The 20,875-nt window shown below is 36.3% G+C and overlaps 1 protein-coding gene across 5 annotated transcripts in view; it reads right to left on the bottom strand.

The window, feature by feature from the left end:
• Positions 1-20,875, bottom strand: part of Tbc1d32 (TBC1 domain family member 32) — a 241,396-nt gene that overhangs the window by 177,284 nt on the left and 43,237 nt on the right. For 4 of the 5 annotated variants that reach the window (XM_045159402.1, XM_004651239.2, XM_045159400.1 and 1 more), the window contains 8 exons: positions 20,477-20,545; positions 17,859-17,984; positions 14,312-14,390; positions 14,081-14,184; positions 13,889-13,950; positions 12,373-12,517; positions 9,948-10,007; positions 718-805 (listed from right to left, as the gene is read on the bottom strand). In XM_045159402.1, coding sequence (XP_045015337.1) covers positions 718-805; positions 9,948-10,007; positions 12,373-12,517; positions 13,889-13,950; positions 14,081-14,184; positions 14,312-14,390; positions 17,859-17,984; positions 20,477-20,545 — 733 coding nt within the window. The remainder of the gene's footprint in view (positions 1-717; positions 806-9,947; positions 10,008-12,372; positions 12,518-13,888; positions 13,951-14,080; positions 14,185-14,311; positions 14,391-17,858; positions 17,985-20,476; positions 20,546-20,875) is intronic. The other variant, XM_045159398.1, reaches the window with a different exon arrangement.

The raw sequence follows: 20,875 nt of genomic DNA, 5'->3' as shown, positions 1-20,875 counted from the left end.
GGCTAGAGTGAGAACGTACCTCAAAAGTATAAAACAACAACAACAAAAAAAAAAAACTATAGACCAATCTCACTAAAGAACATAGATATAAATATTCTCAATAGCCTTCTTATAAAATTCAAAACACATCTAAAAGAGATTACTGTGCATAACCAAATTCATTTTATTCAGGACATGCAAAGGTAGTCCAACAAACAGAAATCAATGAATATACATCACATAAATGGTCTCAAAGAACTAAATCACATGGTCATCTCAATCAATTTAAAAACAGCTTTACAAAACAATACAGCATCACTTAATGATAAAAGCCCTAAAAAACAAGGGAATGGAAAGAGGAACATATCTAAATATATTTACATTAAGCCAATCCTTGATAGGCAAATATTATATATTCTCTTTCATTAGTGGTCCCTAAATTCTATTTACATAAAATTTTGTACATAGATATGGCATGAAGGTGAAAGAAAAACTGTCAGGAGGAACAAAAGGGAGAGGAACAAGGTGTGAATAGGGAGGGCAGAAAAGGGAAAAATATGTTTAACCTGAATATACACTCGTATGAAAAACATATGCAACACAGTACCATGTATAATGAATATAACATGAAAATGTTAAACAAAAGACTTTATATTTTAACATTTTTATTAATGAAGCATGTATTTTTATTAATGAATTATATATTTTAATATATGCAATACAGAAAATAATACTTACCATGTTTTGAATGTCCCAAAATTTCATCAGTTTTCACAGCCTCACATAGTTCCAAGTACTGAACACATTGCTGAACTGCTGTAATTATCTTATGGAATAATAGGAACTTATTAATTCTAAAAAATTATAGTACACATTTCCAAAATTTAAAGTTAAGTCAGAGCTACAAAATTCTAATGCATGTGTGCTTGAAAGTACCATAATAAACCCATCATCTCATATGATAACTCAAAAATTCATACAATACAAGAAGATCACTCCTACTATAATAATATAATGCTATAATAATATAATAATTGCTATATTTTAGATTAGGAAATAAATTTATGACATTAAAATATGACTGTTATTTGTTTTACATTTGTTATACACCTAAAAAAGTTAAAGACGGGTGTAAAAATAGTAGTGGCTAATAATCAGGGAAATATTTCGAATATGACCTTTCCCGACACTGAATTCAGTCTCTCTAATCACACATTAATGATAGAATAATTTTGAGGAAGAGCAGGGAAATATTTATGAAACAACATATACTGTTATAAATTTTACATTTACAGATATAGATAAATACATATTTTATTCTGTCATACAATATGCAAAAACTCTGTGGCAATGAGTTTAAAACTCTCATCTAAGCTCCCAGCCATGGAGTCTCTTCTTCCTACCCACCCAGAGAAATATTAACTTGATCAGGCATCTATTTTCATCTCAAATGCCAAAAGAAAGAAATTTGATATAAAAAGATGCCCAGTGATCTTCCTGAGTCTCCATTCAAATTTCTCCCATTTCCACAGCAAAGTACAAGCCTTTCTCCTGTCTTCAAAAACCTATGTACTTCTTATAGGTATGCTTTAATTCTAATTTCCAAACAAATTAGAAGCCAACAATGATATAACAGTAACATTATTGGTGTGGTACAAATAAGGTCATTGGTGGTTTTATAAGATCTCAGGTGATGGTGGCAAATAAAGCCTGAAATAAGAACTGAAAAAATAATAATGCCCAGTATGAATTTTTATTTTCAGAAAAGCTGTCCGTGATGAATAGAAAGCTACAGAACAATAGTTCACCTAAGGGTCTGTTGTAGAAAGCTTCACATTGCTGGGGTGAACACTCAAGCCTGACATAGTTTATGGGAGGAAGGGGTTTGTTTCAAGGTTACAAATCAAGGAGGAAGTTCCATCAGTGGCAGAAGAAGCTACTTCCATACACCCAAGTTGAGAGAAAACCCATCACTAGCAGCAAACACCAAAAACAACAAGCACAGACTGGCAGCAAACAGCAGAGATCCAACCAGAGCTCAGACTGCTGTTCATATCTTTGGGATGGAAATCAGAACCTCCCAAAAACACATTTCAGGTCTAGACCCCCGAATCTACCCCCCAGTGACACCTCCTCCAGCCAGGCAGTAAAGAGACACAGTTATAAGCTTTAATAAAACATCTGAATCTATGGGATACATACATTCAAACTGCCACATTCCACTTCTGGTTTCCAAAGGACTCATGACCATCTTACATTATAAATTATATTTAGTCCAACTTAAAAGATCCCTAAAGTCTTTGCCATGTTAAGATTGTTTCAAAGTCCCAAGTGTCATCTGAGATTCAAGACTGTCTCAACTGTGAGGCCTATGAAGTCAAAACAAGTTACATATTTCTACTGTATAATGACACAGAGTAAAAATTTCCATTGATACAAAGCATAACAAGGAGAGAATGGACCAATGTAAAATCAGTAACCATCAGGTAAACATAAAACATCTGCAGTTCAAGCTGATATCCATAACCAGTGATGACAGTCTCTGGATTTTCAATTTCCATCCCTCAAGCTGGACTAAGTAGACAGAAAAAAAAAAAAAAATCCATCTCAAGCCATGGTAGCACTTGCAAAGTCCTGTTATATCCAAAACATACTTAGTCTCCACTGCAAACCACAGTCAATCCACTGGTATTTCCAGCTTTTAAAAGATGAAAATCCTGTTTCCCATGCCCTATTTCAGCAGAAGCAATCTATTAAACTTTACACAATGTCTCACTGACCACACAGGGAAATCACCCTGTTTCATATGCTGCATCTTAGAAGCAGCATGGAAACCATGCATATTTCATGACCAATTTCCATGTATTTTTTTTCATGCTTAAAGATCAAAAACAGGTGTGTAAAGATAAAGCTTAATTCATATGAATTAATATTTCTAATTCATGGAGGAAATAAATTAAGACCTTGAAGAGCAAGTTTTTTATTGCAAAAGAGTTTGCATTCCTACCATTCAGTCTTTCCTAGGTAGAATCACTTCAGTCATCTTAACCACTGTTTCAATATAAAGTAGCTGAGGTATCTTTAATGGTGGTAATCTCCTTAACTATAGCAACTTCAGCAGTCTCTGTGCCAGTAGCTTTAAACTTCCTTAAGTTTTTCAAAGGCCATTAGTCCGTTACTTTCATATTCAACCTTGATCAAACTCTTAGGGCTTGAATGGAAGAACACAGCTAGTCCTTACGTCAGTAGCCCAGTTCCAAAAACATTCTCTGTTGTCTTTCCTTCCCCTTGGAAACCTACAAATCCAACACAAATCTCTCTGAATTTAGCATTTTGAAACTCTCACCAAAATAGCCCATAAAACTTGGCTTATTGTTCTCTATGGCTTATGCAGTCCAAACTTCCAAGTTCATGCATATCCCTCCAATATACAAGTTCTGAAAGACTGAGGTCCACATGAAAAGATTTATCTCAGCAACATCTGACTTCTCTGGTACCAAATTTCTGTGGTGACATTCATTAAAAAGACAAGGCTTCTAAACCATATTATCCTATTTATGGGGGGGCATATCCCTGAATTTAAGGAAGACTAACCTCTAGAACTTTCCTGACCAGAAGTGAGCAAACTACTTCTAGGAGTAGGACCTGAGAGGTGAGAGAGCTAACACCTGTTGCATCCATCCCAGGAGTGGGCTAGCTGCCTCTAGCAGCACTGTGAGGAGAAAAGAAACTGCTGCATCTGCTGTCACTGATGTTCTGAAGTTCTGTGGCTATTGCTGTGGCTTACTTGAATACAGGTATTTATTGGCATTTTTATTTTATTAAGTAGCTAAAATCCAACAATACATAAATAAGCAGCACACTGTATGAGCAAAGACTAAAGAATATTCAATTCCTTGGGCTGGAGAGATGGCTTAGCGGTTAAGCGCTTGCCTGTGAAGCCTAAGACCCCGGTTCAAGGCTCGATTCCCCAGGACCCACGTTAGCCAGATGCACAAGGGGGCGCACGCATCTGGAGTTCGTTTGCAGTGGCTGGAAGCCCTGGCGCGCCCATTCTCTATCTCTCCCTCTTTCTCTGTCTGTCACTCTCAAATAAATAAATAATAATAATAAAAAAAAAGAATATTCAATTCCTAAAACACTTGTTAAAGGAAAGGATAGATGGGTACGACCTGCTGGGTCACACATATACTCTCATTCCAAGAGCAATCACATTAAGCCCACCTGTTGCATTCAACAGATCTTTGGGCCCATAGTTATTGACCTCATTGTCTTCAATGATATAATCAGCACTTTTATGTATGTATGCTTGCTCTGAGTTGATGGTTCAACCAGGCATCTGAGAGAATTGGCAAAAGGAATAGTTTAAGGATAGATCAGTGAGCTCTCTACACATTGCTTATCGATATTAGTCATCTGTGCTGTTCAGGCCTCAGGTACACCAAGGCAGAGAAAACCTGGTAATATTACTTTAAGTGGGTGGATTGCACAGTTGTAACAGTAACTTTAGGGTAAGTTACAAGTAAGGAATTTAGTATCTCACAGCAATAACTTGGAAAAACTATTGATAAGGACAATAAGAAATATTATTTCAGTATGTTCCCATAGTTCATTTACATATTTCATTCTTATATTTCATTGCCACAGTTTATTTTTATAGTTCACCCCCATACCATACTTCCTAAGTATGATATTCCTGAGTTGTTCCTTTATACCAGTTTTCTGTCACAGTCTCAGTTCAAACTGGCATCATCTTTTGCTTATGCACAACCTATTAACCCTCATTTTCTGCTGTAACATTTCTTCCCAATGGTACTTCCAACACATTTTCCAGAAAAAAAAAAAAAAACTCACAGATCCATTAAAAGTGACTTTTACAACATTCTACAGTGGCTGTTAGGGAATGACTAACTGAGGGAAGCCCAGTGGTAAGCAGGGTGGTGTGGCATTGTGATATAAGGCTATATGCCTAGGTTGAGCACCAAGGCTAAATGCCTTTCTATAGTGGCAGGAGAGGGGTAAAAACAAGGGAAGGACAGCAGTGAGCCTCTGTGATAGCTTCTTGGGAACTGCTTGGGAGCATTTACCCAGGAACAGAGCCATTACAAAGGGAGCAAGCAAGGCTAACCATGTGGTAAAAATGCCAAACTGCAGTGGGACTGAATACCAGGGCAATGCATAATTCTACAGGAGCTGCTTGGGAGAGCAAAACCCAGAAGAAGAGCTAGTGGGAAAGACTATGAGCTGAGCTATTCCTTAATGCCCTGTAACTTAACAAGAGGGAGAAACTGAGAAGAGATTCTACTTCTCACACCCACCTTCCAAGCCCCCAAAAGAAAAAAAAAAAGTGCATGAAGAAGAGCTGAAGCAGAGGGTAACTGAATAATAGCTTTGGTCCCCAAGAGAAGCTTGAAGGTGATATCACTCCACACAGCCAGACAATAAATAGGACTAGAAAAACAGCCTTTAATTTGGACATCAGGCAAGCCAGGCCTCCCAAGATCTTATCAAGTTTTCCAGCAGACCCTTCTCAGGCTCAAGATCACCCACCTCAAACCAGCAAACAGACTGCAAACCCACAATCTTCATATCAAATTAAATCAAGCCACCCAACACAGGTTATACCAAGGTTGATACTGATGCATCCTCAGTGAGACAAATGATCTTGAGATGGACAAACCCCCAAAGCTAAGGAACTACAACACTAAACAAAAGGATCCCTACCAAGATCACCAGACCTCAAAATGGAAGTCCCCAGTGAAAGCTTAGAGAAAACCCAAGACATAGAAGCTCAGAATGAAACTTCAACAAGCATTTTAAACAAACTTAATGAGACATTGGACTAAAAGCTTGTTCAATGGGAAGAAACTGGCAGAGTAATCAAACAGGAGCTCCAAGAATGGCTGAAGGAAACAGAAGAAAATCAACAAAAATAAATAAAATTACAAATCAAAGTATGTCTCAATGAACTGGAAGAAAGGTGACAAAAGAACCTGAAGGATATATAAAGGAAATGGAAGATAATCAACGAGAAGAACGCAATCAATTGCTGAAGTAAACCAAAGAGAAATCAGGAAACAGAATTCCACAGACAGCTTAATAAAAATTGAAGACAATCAAAAAGAGATAAACAGGGCTGGGGAAATTGCTTAGCACTTAAGGCATTTGCCTGAAAAGCCTAAGGACCTTTGTTTGATTTCCCAGGACCCACATAAGCCAGATTCACAAGGGGGCACATGCATCTGGAGTCCATTTGCAGTGGCCAGAGGCCCTAGCATGCCCTTTCTCTCTCTCTATCAGCCTCTTTCTCTCTCTTTCTCTGTCTCTCTCTCTCTCTCTCTCTCTCAAAAAAATAAACATATAAAATATTTTTTTTAAAAAAAGAGATAAACAGAAGGCTAATGAAATTTGAGGAGAACCAACAAATAAATGAGCTCATGGACCAGTAGAATAAACTCAACAAAGCCATATCCAAATGCAAGAAGGAACACCAAGGGACAATAAAAATGTCAAATCAAGAAAGGAAAATGGGATTCAAGCAAGATATGGAAATGGTGAAGAAAAACATAACAGAAAACAGAAATGCAACAACCCTTTTAAAAGGCTCCTAAGAAAGCCTCATCAACTGTTGCATCAGATTTGCATTACTGGTAGAAATCACCCAACCAAGAGCAGCTTGTGGGGAAAAAGGTTTATTTTGGCTTACAGGCTTGAGGGGGAAGCTCCATGATGGCAAGGAAAACAATGGCATGAGCAGAGAGTGAACATCGCCCCCTGGCCAACATCAGGCAGACAATAACAACAGAAGAGTGTGCCAAACACTGGCAAGGGGAAATTGGCTATAACACCATAAGCCTGCCCCCAACAATACACTCCCTCCAGGAGGCATTAATTCCTAAATCTCCATCAGCTGGGAACCTAGCATTCAGAACACCTAAATTTATGGGGAACACCTGAATTAAACCACCATGCCAACAGAATAGACAACATGAAGTAGGAATTTCAGAACCTGAGGACAAGGCAAAAGAATTAGATAAATTAGATTATGACTCCAAAAACAATTTAAAAGTTCAAAAACATGTGTGAACAGAACATAAGGGAACTTAGGGTCACGTCTGAAAAGACCAAATATTCAGATCATAGGCATATAGGAAGGGAAAGAAATAAAGGCCAAAAGCATAGACAATATTTTCAACAAAATTACTTAAGAAAATTTCCCCAACCTTACCAAAAAGAGACAGATCCAGGTACAGGAGGTGTACAGACCACCAAATATGACCAGAGAAGGGACTCCCCACAGCACATAATAAACAAAACACTAAACACAGGAAAAAAAATAATAAAGGAGAGAGCACTAAAAGGTGTCAGAGAAAAAAGTCTCGTTACACACACAGGAATTATCTTGGACTTTTCACTGGAAACTCTTAAAGCCAGAAGAGCTTAAAATAAAGTATGTCAAAAATTAAAAGACATGACATGACTGCCAACTCAAACTAATATATCCTGGAAAATTTTCACTATGAAAAAAAAAAAATGAGCTGAAGAGCAATGAAGTTAAACATCTTATATCCTGACTCCTCCAGCATCCACAAGTGAGTATGTTCCACTGCAAGAGAGCTCACAGGAAACCATACGGTCATATACATGTATATACCACCTCCACCCCCACATACACGTACACCCACCAAAAAAATTATTAAGTGGTGTATTAATAGGAAGATAAACAAAACTTTGCTATAAAGATCACAATTGCAAACACCACATTTTCTCTCTCATATGTGGATTCTAGTTTCAAATGTTTAGAATTTGTATGTTAATTGGGATAAAAGCAGTAGAGGCCAAGAATCTAGAAACAGGCCAAGAGGGAGGGAATGGGAGGACTTAAGGGGAAGATAGAGTAGATATGTAAGTAGAGGGCATATGGTCTAAGTTGGGTGAGAGGAGAGGATGGAGCAGAGGATGGGGTGGGAGGTGAGTTCATCAAAATTAAAGATGTTATAAATAATCTATATAGAAAATTACTCCTTTGCTACCTAATAATATATACGTTTAAAAAAAAAGAGTTTGCACAGAAGTATTCTATGGAGGTCAATAATCTTGTGTCCCACAGCTGTAGATTGTTACTAGAAAATTTCAGTTTCAGGGATGGAAAGTTCCAACAAGTTGTTGGCCAGGGAGGCTCCATATGCACGTAATACAGGCTACTTCCAAGGCTCTTGGTTGCACACCAGAACAAGATGGTTAGATACCATATGCTTCAGCTATCAAACTGTATGTAAGCTCACAGTGTTCCTACCTGTTGACTAGCTGCCAGGGTGCTGGAGAGGGCCATGCCACTTATCTGGGAGAAAAATCATCAATGGTCTTAACCAGCCATGGATCCTGCAAGCTTCGCAGCTGGCCAGCTAGGCCAAATGTACCAACTGGAACAATGGAGGCATGTCTATTATGGGAGAAACCAACTGCTCTCTGATAATGGTCTTGCCCTGTACTGAAAACCCAATGAAAAGCCTATAGCTTGGGCAGCCATAAGCACTCGGGGGAAAAAAATACTGTTGGTTGGCTAAATGGATATATTATGCCCACTAAACTGCCCTCTAAATACTTATGTTTATGCCCTTATATTATTGCTGTTCTTACTTTTGGTTAGAGAAGAGTCTCTTTTCCGATGGTGGTGACCACTGCTTTGAGTAAAAACTGGCCAAGTGCTGTGAATTCCAGGCTAGCCTAGACTACAGATTGAAACACTATCTCAAAGTATAAGTTTAATTACCTTTTGATAGCCTTTACGTTTATACAGTTTTATAGGGAAAGTGAAATTTCAGAGGAAGCCTCAATCAGGTTTAATCCACTATATAGATGAAATAAAATATTTGACCAAAATGCTAAAATATTAAAGTGATTATAGTAATTTCACATATAGGCTAAAAATTGTTAGATGTAGTTAGCGTTTCAGATAAGAAACAGATTTTAATAGATTCTCTATAAAGACCATCATAAACACTCACTGTACATAAACCATTAGGGGAAAATAATCCTGTTGTATGTTTTTGTTTGTTTTCCTCTTTTTTTCTTATAGCAGGATGAGCCTATATGTTCACAGCAACAAATTTTCATTTCACTGTGAATTGTAGAGAAATAAGACCTTAAAAGACACTATTTAAATTTTTCTTAAAATATTTCTAGTACCCTTTACTTCTACAATTATCTTTCCATTCTATTACCTAAAGCCCCTGTATCTGTGGCTCAATTCTAAACTCTCAAACATAAAACAATGATCATTCTTGTCCCTCTACTTTATAGTCCATTACTGTAACCCAAATATTCATAATTCCAGGAATATTTCCTTCAAATAACTTCTAAACTCAAGGTTTTAACTAAATATATAAACTATATTATTTGGCCCAAATTTATTATTAGTATGCCTTCTTAAACATGTTAATAAATTTCAAGTTTTTCATGTTTGTCAGTTATTATTTATCAGCCTTACAGATTTCATTTTCTTTCAGTGCCTCATTTATCATTCTAATAATAATAACTCTAAGTAATTTGATTATATATGTTATAGTATTCTTCTGTGTTTTATATAGTGTAAACCAATTTTAGCAAATGCAATCATCATTGAGTTTCTCATGTCACTTCCACTCAAATATATCATCTAACTATTTTACAGAAGTAATTTCCCTAGAAATGTGTGATCTGAATCAAATTACTTGTTAATACTTTAAAAATTTGGCTTCTCTCAAACCAGTTTGATATTTACTACGCACCTAAATATGTCCTAATTGGAATCATGACAGCACCTGAAGGTTCCACTTTCATCACTATATGTTTCCAAGCAAGATCATAGTAAAATGATTGCTTCATTATCCAGTATTAATCATCACTAGTTAAATTTTCATATTTAAGATACTACATCATATATCTTTTTGTGATATCATTTCTCAACAACAGATGAAAACACTTACCAGAGACTTGTATTTCTTTTCAAGAAGTTTTAAGACTGCAGTTCTGCTATAATATGCATGCTAAAATCAAAGAGAAATGGCATGTAATATTCCAGCTATGGCATTAAAAACTATTCTTCTTGCATAATTTCCAGTATAGTACATCGCAAAACAGTTTAGGCTTAAATCATAATAACCAATGTCAAGCAGGTTTTTTTTTTCTATGTACAATGCATTAAAAGTAGAGCAGTCACAAGAATGCAAATTATATAAAAAATAGTGTGGATCATTTGGTGTCAGACAAGTGGGGGGCTGTCCATCAACTGTGTATAATTTATAGTTTAAAACAACCAGCTTAGTATGCCCAACTACATTGTATGAGAGAGCCCAAGGGAAAAATACCTAAGTGGGAGTAAAATTATCACAAATATTATACCAAATTAATTTTTCTTTTTTAGGGGGTGGGGGTACTAGTTGTTTATGGTATGTGCACACATATCAAGGACACAGGAAGACTTTAGATAACCTTCTCCATGGCTCTTCTATCTTACTACCCTGAAACACCTTCTCACTACACCTGAAGCTCCCCATCTTTCCATCACAATGCCTGACAGAAAGTCCCATTGGTTAATCTTCTGATGTCTCTGCCTTGCTCTGCTCTGGGATTACAAGCATGCATGGTCATGCCTGGCTGTTTATATGGAAGTTAGAGATTGAAATCGGGTCTTCATGCTTGCATAGGATGTGTTCTTACCTACTAAGCCATCTTCCAGCCCCTGGTTAAGAGAATTGTTAACTATTAAGTTATGCTTTTATTGAAAGTTCATCAAAAACCTGTATGTTGTGACCTTCAGCATGAAATGTTTTCAGGAAACATCACTCCCCTTTTCAGTTTTCATTAGGAAAACATGCTGGTGCATAACTGAAACTACTTTTAATATAAATGTGTTCTTCCAGGAATGGAGGCTCAAATTTCTAATCAGCTATATAACGAGCTTAAGGCCAATTTGGATTACATGAGAACTTTCTCACATATATATAAAACCATGTTCTAAAAAGGAATCCTCATCACACATTTGCTGACCAAGGTCAGCAAACTATAATCCTCAGACCTAACAGCCTACTACTCTAATATGGTTTCATGGAAATACATAAAACACATTCATTTTACTTATTATCCTTATTAACTATGGATGTCATCAATTGGGCTAAAAAGCTGCCAAGACTATATAGCCTGTAATGCCTCTATAGCCTATAAAGCCAGAAATATTCACTGTCTGACCTTTATATAAAAAGCTTTCTAGCCATTGGCTAATTGATGAATTTTCATTACTACTATAACAAATTCTGGAATCTGATTGTTGTAATAATGGGCTAGTGGCGAGTCTTGTTGTGACTGGCAACATTCAAGTAAGAATCCAAGTACTAAAAAGCAATATGTTAAGTGAAACCCCTTTTAAACAGTTGAATATGATCTTTTTTTTAAGGCATAACCAAATCAAAATATATATTCACACAAACTAAACACTTAACTGGTTGTTATCCCTGTGTTGCATAATTAGAAAAAAATGGGCTTTTGCATTTTTTTTTTTTTTTGTATATTGTCTTCAATAAGAGCACAATATATCACCGAAAAAAAAATTCAAGGTGCTGGTCACGGTGGTGCACACCTTTAGTCCCATTACTTGGGAGGCTGAGAAAGGAGGATGAAGATAAGTTCAAGACCAGCCTGGGGCTATAGTGATATCTTGCCTTAGAAAACAAACAAAAGAATATGAGATATGGAGAACCATGGATCTGGGTTAATTAAAGTAAACTGAGAAAGCATTTAGCAAATACTGCTGGGTAGGCAACCTAAGCACTAAGCAATGAAGTCTTAGCTTGTTCTGTAGAAACAGGGCATTTATCACACACTGTCAACAGGATAAGGCAAAACTATGAGGTGGATGATTTTCACACTGTGCTACTGAGTAATAAACAAGCATGCCACTGCTTTGCAGGACAAGTCTCTATCTTCTTTCTTCTCCATGGCAACAAACACCTAGAGCCAAGGAGATAGGGGGGATAAACAAGGATGGAGCACAGAAGTCAATAAATGAAACCATTATACCACAGGGAGGAAAGGTACAGCACAAGACTGTCTTACTCTTAATATGACTTTCACATTTAAACACCAAACAACTAGATTCTGGCTAGATCCTTCATCTGCAATAGAGTCAAATAACTTACTATTTAAAATGCTATTCAGACTGTCACAAGGTAAATAATGTTGGACAAGTTAACTATGCTTTAGGTATTACATCTCAAAAACAGGGTATTAATATCTACTACCCCTATGCTTTTATAAGATTGAATTTGAATGTACAAAAGGCAACTAAAACTCTTAGCACACACTAAGCACTGAAACCCTGACTTCAAATGATGCCGCAAAAAATAGTTTCCTTACCATCCACTTTTTGAACCATACAGCCTTAGTATCAACTAATGCAAAAAAGTAGATTGGATCCAGAATCTTTTGTGAGATTACATGGCTTTGATCATGTTTAACTGACAACAAGGACAAGGTACTCTCCACAATTTCTTCCATATATCTAAAATTTGGAATAGAAGAAGTTAGTTCGGGGTTACACACTGTACTGGTGGTGTCCTTTATACTTATGGAATGATAACAAAGACTATAATCTTTAGGAATATTTTTATATTTCAGCAAATATCAGACACATGATTCACATTTTCATTTGTTTTGTTTTAAAAAGCTTGGGTTAAGCTGAAAAGATGCCAAGTAAAGTGATTTCCAAGAAAGCCTGAGGACCTAAATTCAGATGCTCAGTGCCCATGTAAAGTCTGGGTATGGCAGCATATGTTTGTAATCCCAGAGCTGGAGAAACAGACAGGAGGATGCTTGAAGTTAGCTGGCCAGCTAGACTAGCTGTAGGTTTGAACTCCAGACTGGCTGAGACCCTGTCTCAAAAAATAAGAAAGAAAGCAACTGAAAAGACACCCAATGTTAACCCTGGCCTTCATAAATGCACATGTGAACACACACACACACAGAGAGACAGAGAGAGACAACAAACAATAAAAGTTTATGTTTTTCCTATTTTAATACTAACTCACTGTGGTTAAAGTGTAGTAGATTCAGTTATTTTTGATTAATTTTCCTAAGGTTCCTACTTAGTCTTTAGCAGAATCATGCTGCTGAGTCTTGTTGGAGTAGGTATGCCACTGGGGACAGGTCTTGAGTCCAGTCCTACTAGGTGTGTTGAAAGCCAGTTTGAGCTCTATTTGTACTGGCTGGTACTGGTAGTTTTCTCTCTCTGCTGAATGTATGCTGAAGTGTGGCAGCTTGTTCTGCCATGGTGGGGCTCCTTCTGGAATCTGTAAGCCTAAAGTAATAAATCCTTTCAGCCCATAAGCTGTTTTTAGCCATATGTTTGTCTCAGCAATGAGATGGTAACTACATCATTCTCCAAATGTAGCTTTTTAGTGTAGACACAGAAGCTCTTACAACTTGGAGTTGGAAAAAAACGGTAAAAGAACATTTTGGAAAATTTGCCTAAAGTACTAAACACTGCTAAGAACCTGACTATGACATCCCATTTTCACCTTGTGTGTGACATAAAATAGCATTGGGTGGAGCCATTTGCACAGCTAAGAACAAAATTAACAAGAAAAATCTTTTTAAAAACTGTGTTAGCAAAGCGTGGTAGCACACACCTTTAATCCCAGCACTTGGGAGGGAGGCAGAGGTAAGAGGATCACAAGGAGTTCCAGGCCACCTGGGACTACATAGTAAATTTCAGGTCAGCCTGGACTAGAGTGAGACCCTACCTCAACGCTCTCCCTCCACCCAAAAAAGAACTATGTTAATCCCTTCCAGACCTATATTTCATCCCCCCGTCTTTGAAATGTCTGCTATAATAACATCCCTATGTGTATATTCATTAAGTTAGGGGACTTACTTTTCTGAGTGACGAATCCAGAAAGATGAGACCTCTTTCTGATAGTCATTCAGAAGACGAACCTATAAGGCAGTGTATGATAGCTGTCAAAATATAAGAATTCTTAAATATTCTTTAAGTATTATGATTCTTAAATATTCCCCAAATATCAGAATTCTTAAATATTCTAAAGCATATTATAATAAACAATACCTTTTTAAGTAAGCGGATCACATTGGGATTAGTTATGTCTACTCCCGTTGACAGAGTAGGGATATGATTTTCTCTAGAAAGAAAGTGTAACTCCAAATATTTAGCTGAAAACAAAAACCAAAAATATACAGCTTTTATATCATCCATGTGTAGTGCTTTTGGAAAAAAAGTAATTTCTTGTTCATTTTCTTAAGTACATAAAAAATATTTTAAACGATTTAATGAACATACCCAAGCTTATATAAATTTCCTTGGTCATATGTAATGGTGAAAGTGTAAATGTCTGTGCATAGAATTTTAAAATCCGGTCCTGTGGAGATGAAGATTTGCATCTGAGATGTATACAAGAACATTTCTACATACTAAAATATCAGGAAATAACTCAAATAAACTCCTCGGAAATAAGACTAAAGATATGTCTAAATAAAGAAAACATTCTTTATCAACAAAAAGTGAAACAGATGATAATTATACTAAACCCCTGTGGAAAGATCTGGTAACAATAAGTAGTGACACTGGAAGGTGGGAGGAGAAAAGGTGGAAATGTGCCCTATGGATATGAGACAGAAGATCTGCATCTGCATCTGAGATCCTAAGACCTTTATATAAAGGTGTCACCCGACTATAGAACAAAGTAGGCATCATTAAGTTTTAAAAGATCACACATTCCCAAATTTCCTTTTTTTTTTTTTTTTTACATGTGTGTATATAATGTGTGAGAGTTTGTGAATTCATGTTCATAGGTGGGTGGGCAAAAGTGTGTGTACAGGTACATGGGGAGGCCAGAAGTCAACATCAGCTTCCTTCCTCAATCACTCTCACATTATTTTTTAAGACAGGGTCTCTCACTGAACTTAGAAATCAGCAATTCTGCTAGCCTAGCAAACCAGCAAGCCTGATATTCTCCTCTCTCTGTCTCCCCAGCACCAGGCTTACAGGTATATGCTGCAATACACAGATTTTACATAGGTTCTGGACATCTAATCTCAGGTCCTCATGCTTCGAAAAAGGACTTTTATCAACTAAGCCATCTCTACAGCCACCAAGGTTTGCTTCTTTAAATTTAATTTTAGAAATTGGACATTTAGGATTATTTACAGCAATTGTGGCTACTCTCTAGAAAAAATATACAATATTTTTAATTCAATTGTATTAAAACTCAAAGTAGAGGGCTGGAGAGATAGCTTAGCGGTTAAGCACTTGCCTGTGAAGACTAAGGACCCCAGTTCAAGGCTTGATTCCCCAGGACCCACATTAGCCAGATGCACAAGGGGGCTCACACATCTGGAGTTCGTTTGCAGTGGCTGGAAGCCCTGCCATGTCCATTCTCTCTTTCTCTCTGCCTGTTTCTCTCTCTGTCTGTCACTCTCAAATAAATAATAAACAAAAAAAATATTAAAAGAAAACTCAAAGTAGAAACTATCACAAGTAAATGAAATGACAACCAAATGTAGTTAATGTGGCTAGCAGATACTTAAAATAGAAACTGTTATGATCACTTCATTTATACTTACATAAGCAAAGTGAATAGATTAATACAAGTTCCCATTAAATGAAAACAATACTGCCTCAAATTTTCTAATACATAGGAAAAAAAAAAAACAACAGTAGCCTTGTTTATATCACCTAGGATAATATGCTCCAAAAGATTAAAGGAATCTTCTGATAAGTTCCAAGACATTCCTATTGAACAAAGGCTATGAAATACTTGAGGAAGTCTAATATTTTTAGTTGTAACAATAGACAAGTATATGTCTCTTTTCAGCCACAATAGCTTCACTCAGTTACATGTGACATTTCCACAGAACAGAGGAAGAAGAACTAATCTAGCAAGACGGATGCAACACAGATGAAAAACATGCTAGGCTTGTTTCCTACTAAAAAATGATTGATCCTGTTACCACTTTCCCTTGATGAGCACTGTGAACTTACTAACTTTAAGTAATCAAACTAAGACTTGCTGCACAGTTAGCTAGAATAATTGGACACAGTAGCTCATAATGGGGCATCAAGAAATTTACCATGTTTATAAAATTATAACTCCTAAAATAAATAAAATCTATTTTGATACGGTTCTCTTTTGTTAAGGGGAAAAAATAATGGTGAAGTCTCAACTGCATTTCTTCTTAGCCTTGAAATGTTTAAGGTATTCTGAAATATCTCTTCCTCCCTTAAAGTCCTTGTACCAAGGTTTTTATAGAAATCTAGAATACCCTCTGGTATTAGTAATTTTGAATTGCATCCAGGTTACTGAGTAAACATATTTCATTTGATAAGAGTAAGAAAAGTGGTCCCCAAAACATTTCTGTCCCCCAGCATAAGTCTATCTCCACTGACAGAGCGTTCTTCGATGCTCAGACTTGTCTGTAACTGTGTGTTCCTCTTAAGTACACATTCCCAAAGGGCAAAGTATTTTCTGTCTGGTTCAAAGTATGTTCCCATCATCTAACTGGTTCAAAGTATGTTCTCAGCATCTAACTAGAAATTATTCAAATTGTATATACTATATGCATATTTGTTTTACACATGTCATTTATACTACTACCTTCAAGTTTATACAGAACACGATATCAGCTAAAAAGCCAAAGTTCTCCTTACCAATGTGTCAATTAAGAACAAAAAGACTTTGTCATTAAAAACAACCCAGCAGAAGGCTGAGAACTGGGGTTCAGTGACAGTGTACTTGCCAGGCATGCCTAAGGCCAGACACACAGAATTCAACTTGTATTAAAATGTGATGCTTGACAGAGCCAGCAATCTTTCATTCACATGATTAGTAGAATTATGAAAATTATTTAAAATAACCTTAATTTTATCATATAAAAAATGAAAATCGGGGTCTGGAGACATGGCTCAGCAGGTAAAGGCACTGGCTTGCAAAGCCCAATGACCCGAGTCCATTCCACAGTACCCACATGAAGCCAGATACACAAACTGGCACAGGTATCAGGAGCACACTTGCAATGGAAAGGAGCCTTGGTGCACCCATTCTCATTTTCTCTCTCTCTCTCTCTCTCTCTCTCTCTCTCTCTCTCTCTCTTCACTCTGTTTATCTCCTTACAAATAAATAAATAAATAATATTTTTAAACTACTGTTCTTTGGTTTTTCAAGGTAGGATCTTACTCTAGCCCAGGCTAACCTGGAATTCCCTATGTAGTCTCAGGGTGGCCTCCAACTTATGGCAATCCTCCTACCTCTGCCTCCCAAGTGCTGGGATTAAAGGTGTGCACCACCATACCCAGCTAAAATAAAATTTTTAAAAAGTGAAAACTAACCTATAAAGTTATAGACATGCCAATCTTTCCATAAATTGATCACATCTCTCACCCCATAATTTTATAATGGCATGGATTTTTTCTATATTTAATTCATATAACATCTCAAATTATATTCTAAACTGTTAGTTTAACATCCTTCTAACTTTTCTTTATAAGAAGTTAGATAATATTTAAATAAACACTAGAATCTAGGAAGTAAATTATTTGAATCCTTAGAATTAACCGTAAAATTGTTTTAAGTTCAAATTTTCAAACATCATGAACTCTTAAATGCTCACTTTAACTTGGAAATAATAACAAAACCACTTGGCTGCTCCTTAAGAAGATACACCAAAATGTACCATGCTTTGAACCAAATCATTCCATAACAATTCCTGAAGAAAGTTATGACAATGTAAAATCTGAAACTGAGCTGTTACAGAGAACTGTCATACTCTATTTGGAACTAGCATGGTTGAAATGCAGGATTAATTCTAACACCTCTGTAACGTGTCCTCACATTAAACACAGGATCGGGATCTGAAAGAGACAGGGTCAGTTTCTCACAGAGAGCTGTCCAGTTCTCCCAGTTCAGAATATCAGATGGAGGAGCAGAACATAGAGCTTGCAAAGCTTCATAGCGAACCTATGAATTTTAAAATCAACATGTTACCAACTCAGCCACCAGGACTCATTTCAATTCTCCAAAACAATATCAGACTATTGAAAGGTAAAGCATGAATAACTGTTTTAATGAGGCATTATGAGAATGAGATTTTATAGAATAACTTTTCCAAAATAATTCTTATGAACACATTTTTAAACTAAGTGCCAAAATCAGAAACAAACAGGTTGATTTGTATAAATGTACTAGATTACTTTAGCTGTGACAATTATAGGTGTCACAGCTAAGAGAAACAGGATGATGACTGAGTAAGAATCACCACGGCAACGTTTCCCAATGGCCTTGTCCTTTATACTTTCCCCACTACAGTAGACCCATGGGTGCTGCTGCAGTCTGAAGGTTTTAATTTTCAAACACTGCCTACACTTGCCCCTGGTTAAGCATTCCCATTCCAGAATATATGAACAATTCTCACAGAACAGTTATCTTGAACATTTTAACTTTTGTTAGAGATAGTATCTTTCTAACTATTGAGATAGGAAAAAATAAATAATCCCGCAGTGAAATCCAAAACTGATTATCTCTATTTCCACAGAAAGTTTACCTGCTAACTACACTCCTTAAAATTCACTCAGAATTCACTGAAAACAGTATGGCCCCACGACACCTGGAGAATAGCTCCCTTTCTTTGCAACAAAGCTACTCCCCCAACTATGGATAAACAACATAGCAAACCCAAGTTGCTAATCTAAAGCTAGTCTCTGCCCAGTGAGAAAGGTGAGGCATCAAGTGAACAGCTAAGACCTTAGAAATCACAGACTCAGTTCTTTTAGAGCAGGGGTAAAAAGAAATGACATGGATATTTGAAAATAGCTATGTAGTCATGGAAAAAGTGCTAAACATATCTCTGTAACAGGTACTGGAAGAATACGAAGAGAATTTCAAAACTTGGAATTTATAGTACTGTTATTTCTCCTTTACATTTAACTTTTAGGACAAAATCCCACTAGCAATTTCCTACTTGCTGAAGGCAAGTATAGATTACTGATAAGTACATATTACCAATTAGTCCATTTAAACTAAATACCATAAAATTTTATCACATAAAAGTCATGTTTTATCTCTACCTTGAATATGTTAGTGACTAAGAACCAAGAAAGCACAACAATGAAAAAGACTAAGAGAATGCAGGTGAAAACAAACAAATGTGCAAAGTAATTTATTTCAAAACTTAAAGAGTAAATGGGAGGGCAGGAGAGATGACTCAGCCATTAAGGCACTTGCCTGCAAAGTCTAAAAATCCTGGTTCAATTTCTCAATATCCATGTAAAAGGCAGATGAACAAAGTGGTGCATGCATGTAGAGTTCATGTGCAATGGCAGGAGGTCCTGATCCATCCGTTCTCTCTGTCTCTCTTTCCTTTATTTCTCTTTGCTTACAAATAAATAAATACAATATACAATAAAATGCAGTTTTTAGAAAAAAAATCTTCATTTGTTCAAAAAAAGAAAATTCAAACATCCTATTGCTGTTTCTATTTCAGATGGTTTTCAAATGAAATAAGACATCACAAACAGTAACTTGGTAAAGTATCTTAAAATATAGACAACTTTGATATAATTGCTTCTTGAAAACAATTTTTTTCTAATAAGTTTTCAAAGTTTTGTTTTGTTTTGTTTTGTTTTTGTTGTTGTTGTTGTTGTTTTCCCTTGAGGTAGGGTTTCACATTTGTCCATGCTGACCTGGAATTCACTGTATAGTCTCAGGGTGGCCTCAAACTTACAATGATCCTCCTACCTCTGCCTCCTGAGTGCTGGGATTAAAGGCATGCAACATCATGCCTGGCTCAAGTTTTCAAAGTTTTATGTGGACAAGTTGGAGAGATGTTGGTCAAATGAAACATTTTATAAACAAGACAAAAGTTCAAGACATCCATTTTACACCATGATGACTGTGAAACAGTTTACTACAGTCCTGAAAATTTATCAAGAGAAATTGTAGCTATTCATATGCCAAACAAAGTATGGTAAGCATGTGTGGTAGTATACACATTAGCTGGCTCAACTTAGTCACTGTTCAATGTATACGTGCTTCAAAACATGTTATACCTGGTAAGAATATATTACCTATAAAATAATCATTAAGTACGTGCTCAAATTTTCTCAAAATTGAAACAGCATTGCTTTTCCTAAGAAACAACCAACTACGATACTATACACAAGCAACAGAGGAAGAAATATTTGAGGACAACTGTACAAAACTTCAACTTCATCCCTTTCAAAATGGAAGAGGGAAAAATTGGCACAAAAAATCTTCTGACCACAAAACTTCTCTAAAGAAATGTCCCTTGTTCTATCAATGTTCATTTCAGACTTAAATGTGTACCTGGAATATCAGCTTGGGACAGCCCCGCAACAGTGAAGGCCTACATCCAGAAAAACAGTGCAGCTACTGCTGACTGCAGTCCCATACATTATAATGCATAGCATTTGACAGTCATCCTTTAAACTTACCTCCTTAGGTTGCCCAGGATCCAACTGATCGAAAATCAATTGTAATTTTCCTTGACAAAATTTGTAACTCTGTAATACAATTGACAGAACATGCAGGCATTTAGTAAACTCTTAGAAGGATTGCTCTAAGTGATTTTGTTAATGTAATTCCAAGGAGTATGCACTCTGAATAGGAGCTTGGAGATCTATTTTGATTTGCCAGCAAACTCAGTACTTTTGTTTTCCAAGACTTTCAAATGAGAACTAAATATCCCAACAGAACAGTGTACCTTCATGTATATGAAAGTATTTGCTGAGTCACTGCAATGTGTAGAACATAGACTCAAAAGACAAAATGGAAGTATTGTGTGTCCAAAAGGGTGAGAAAAATTAAACAATAATGCAGATGGACACACAAAT

This window comes from Jaculus jaculus, chromosome 9 (genome assembly GCF_020740685.1).
Source record: "Jaculus jaculus isolate mJacJac1 chromosome 9, mJacJac1.mat.Y.cur, whole genome shotgun sequence".
Lineage (NCBI taxonomy): Eukaryota > Metazoa > Chordata > Mammalia > Rodentia > Dipodidae > Jaculus > Jaculus jaculus.
This window is presented reverse-complemented; position numbering and strand designations above follow the sequence as displayed.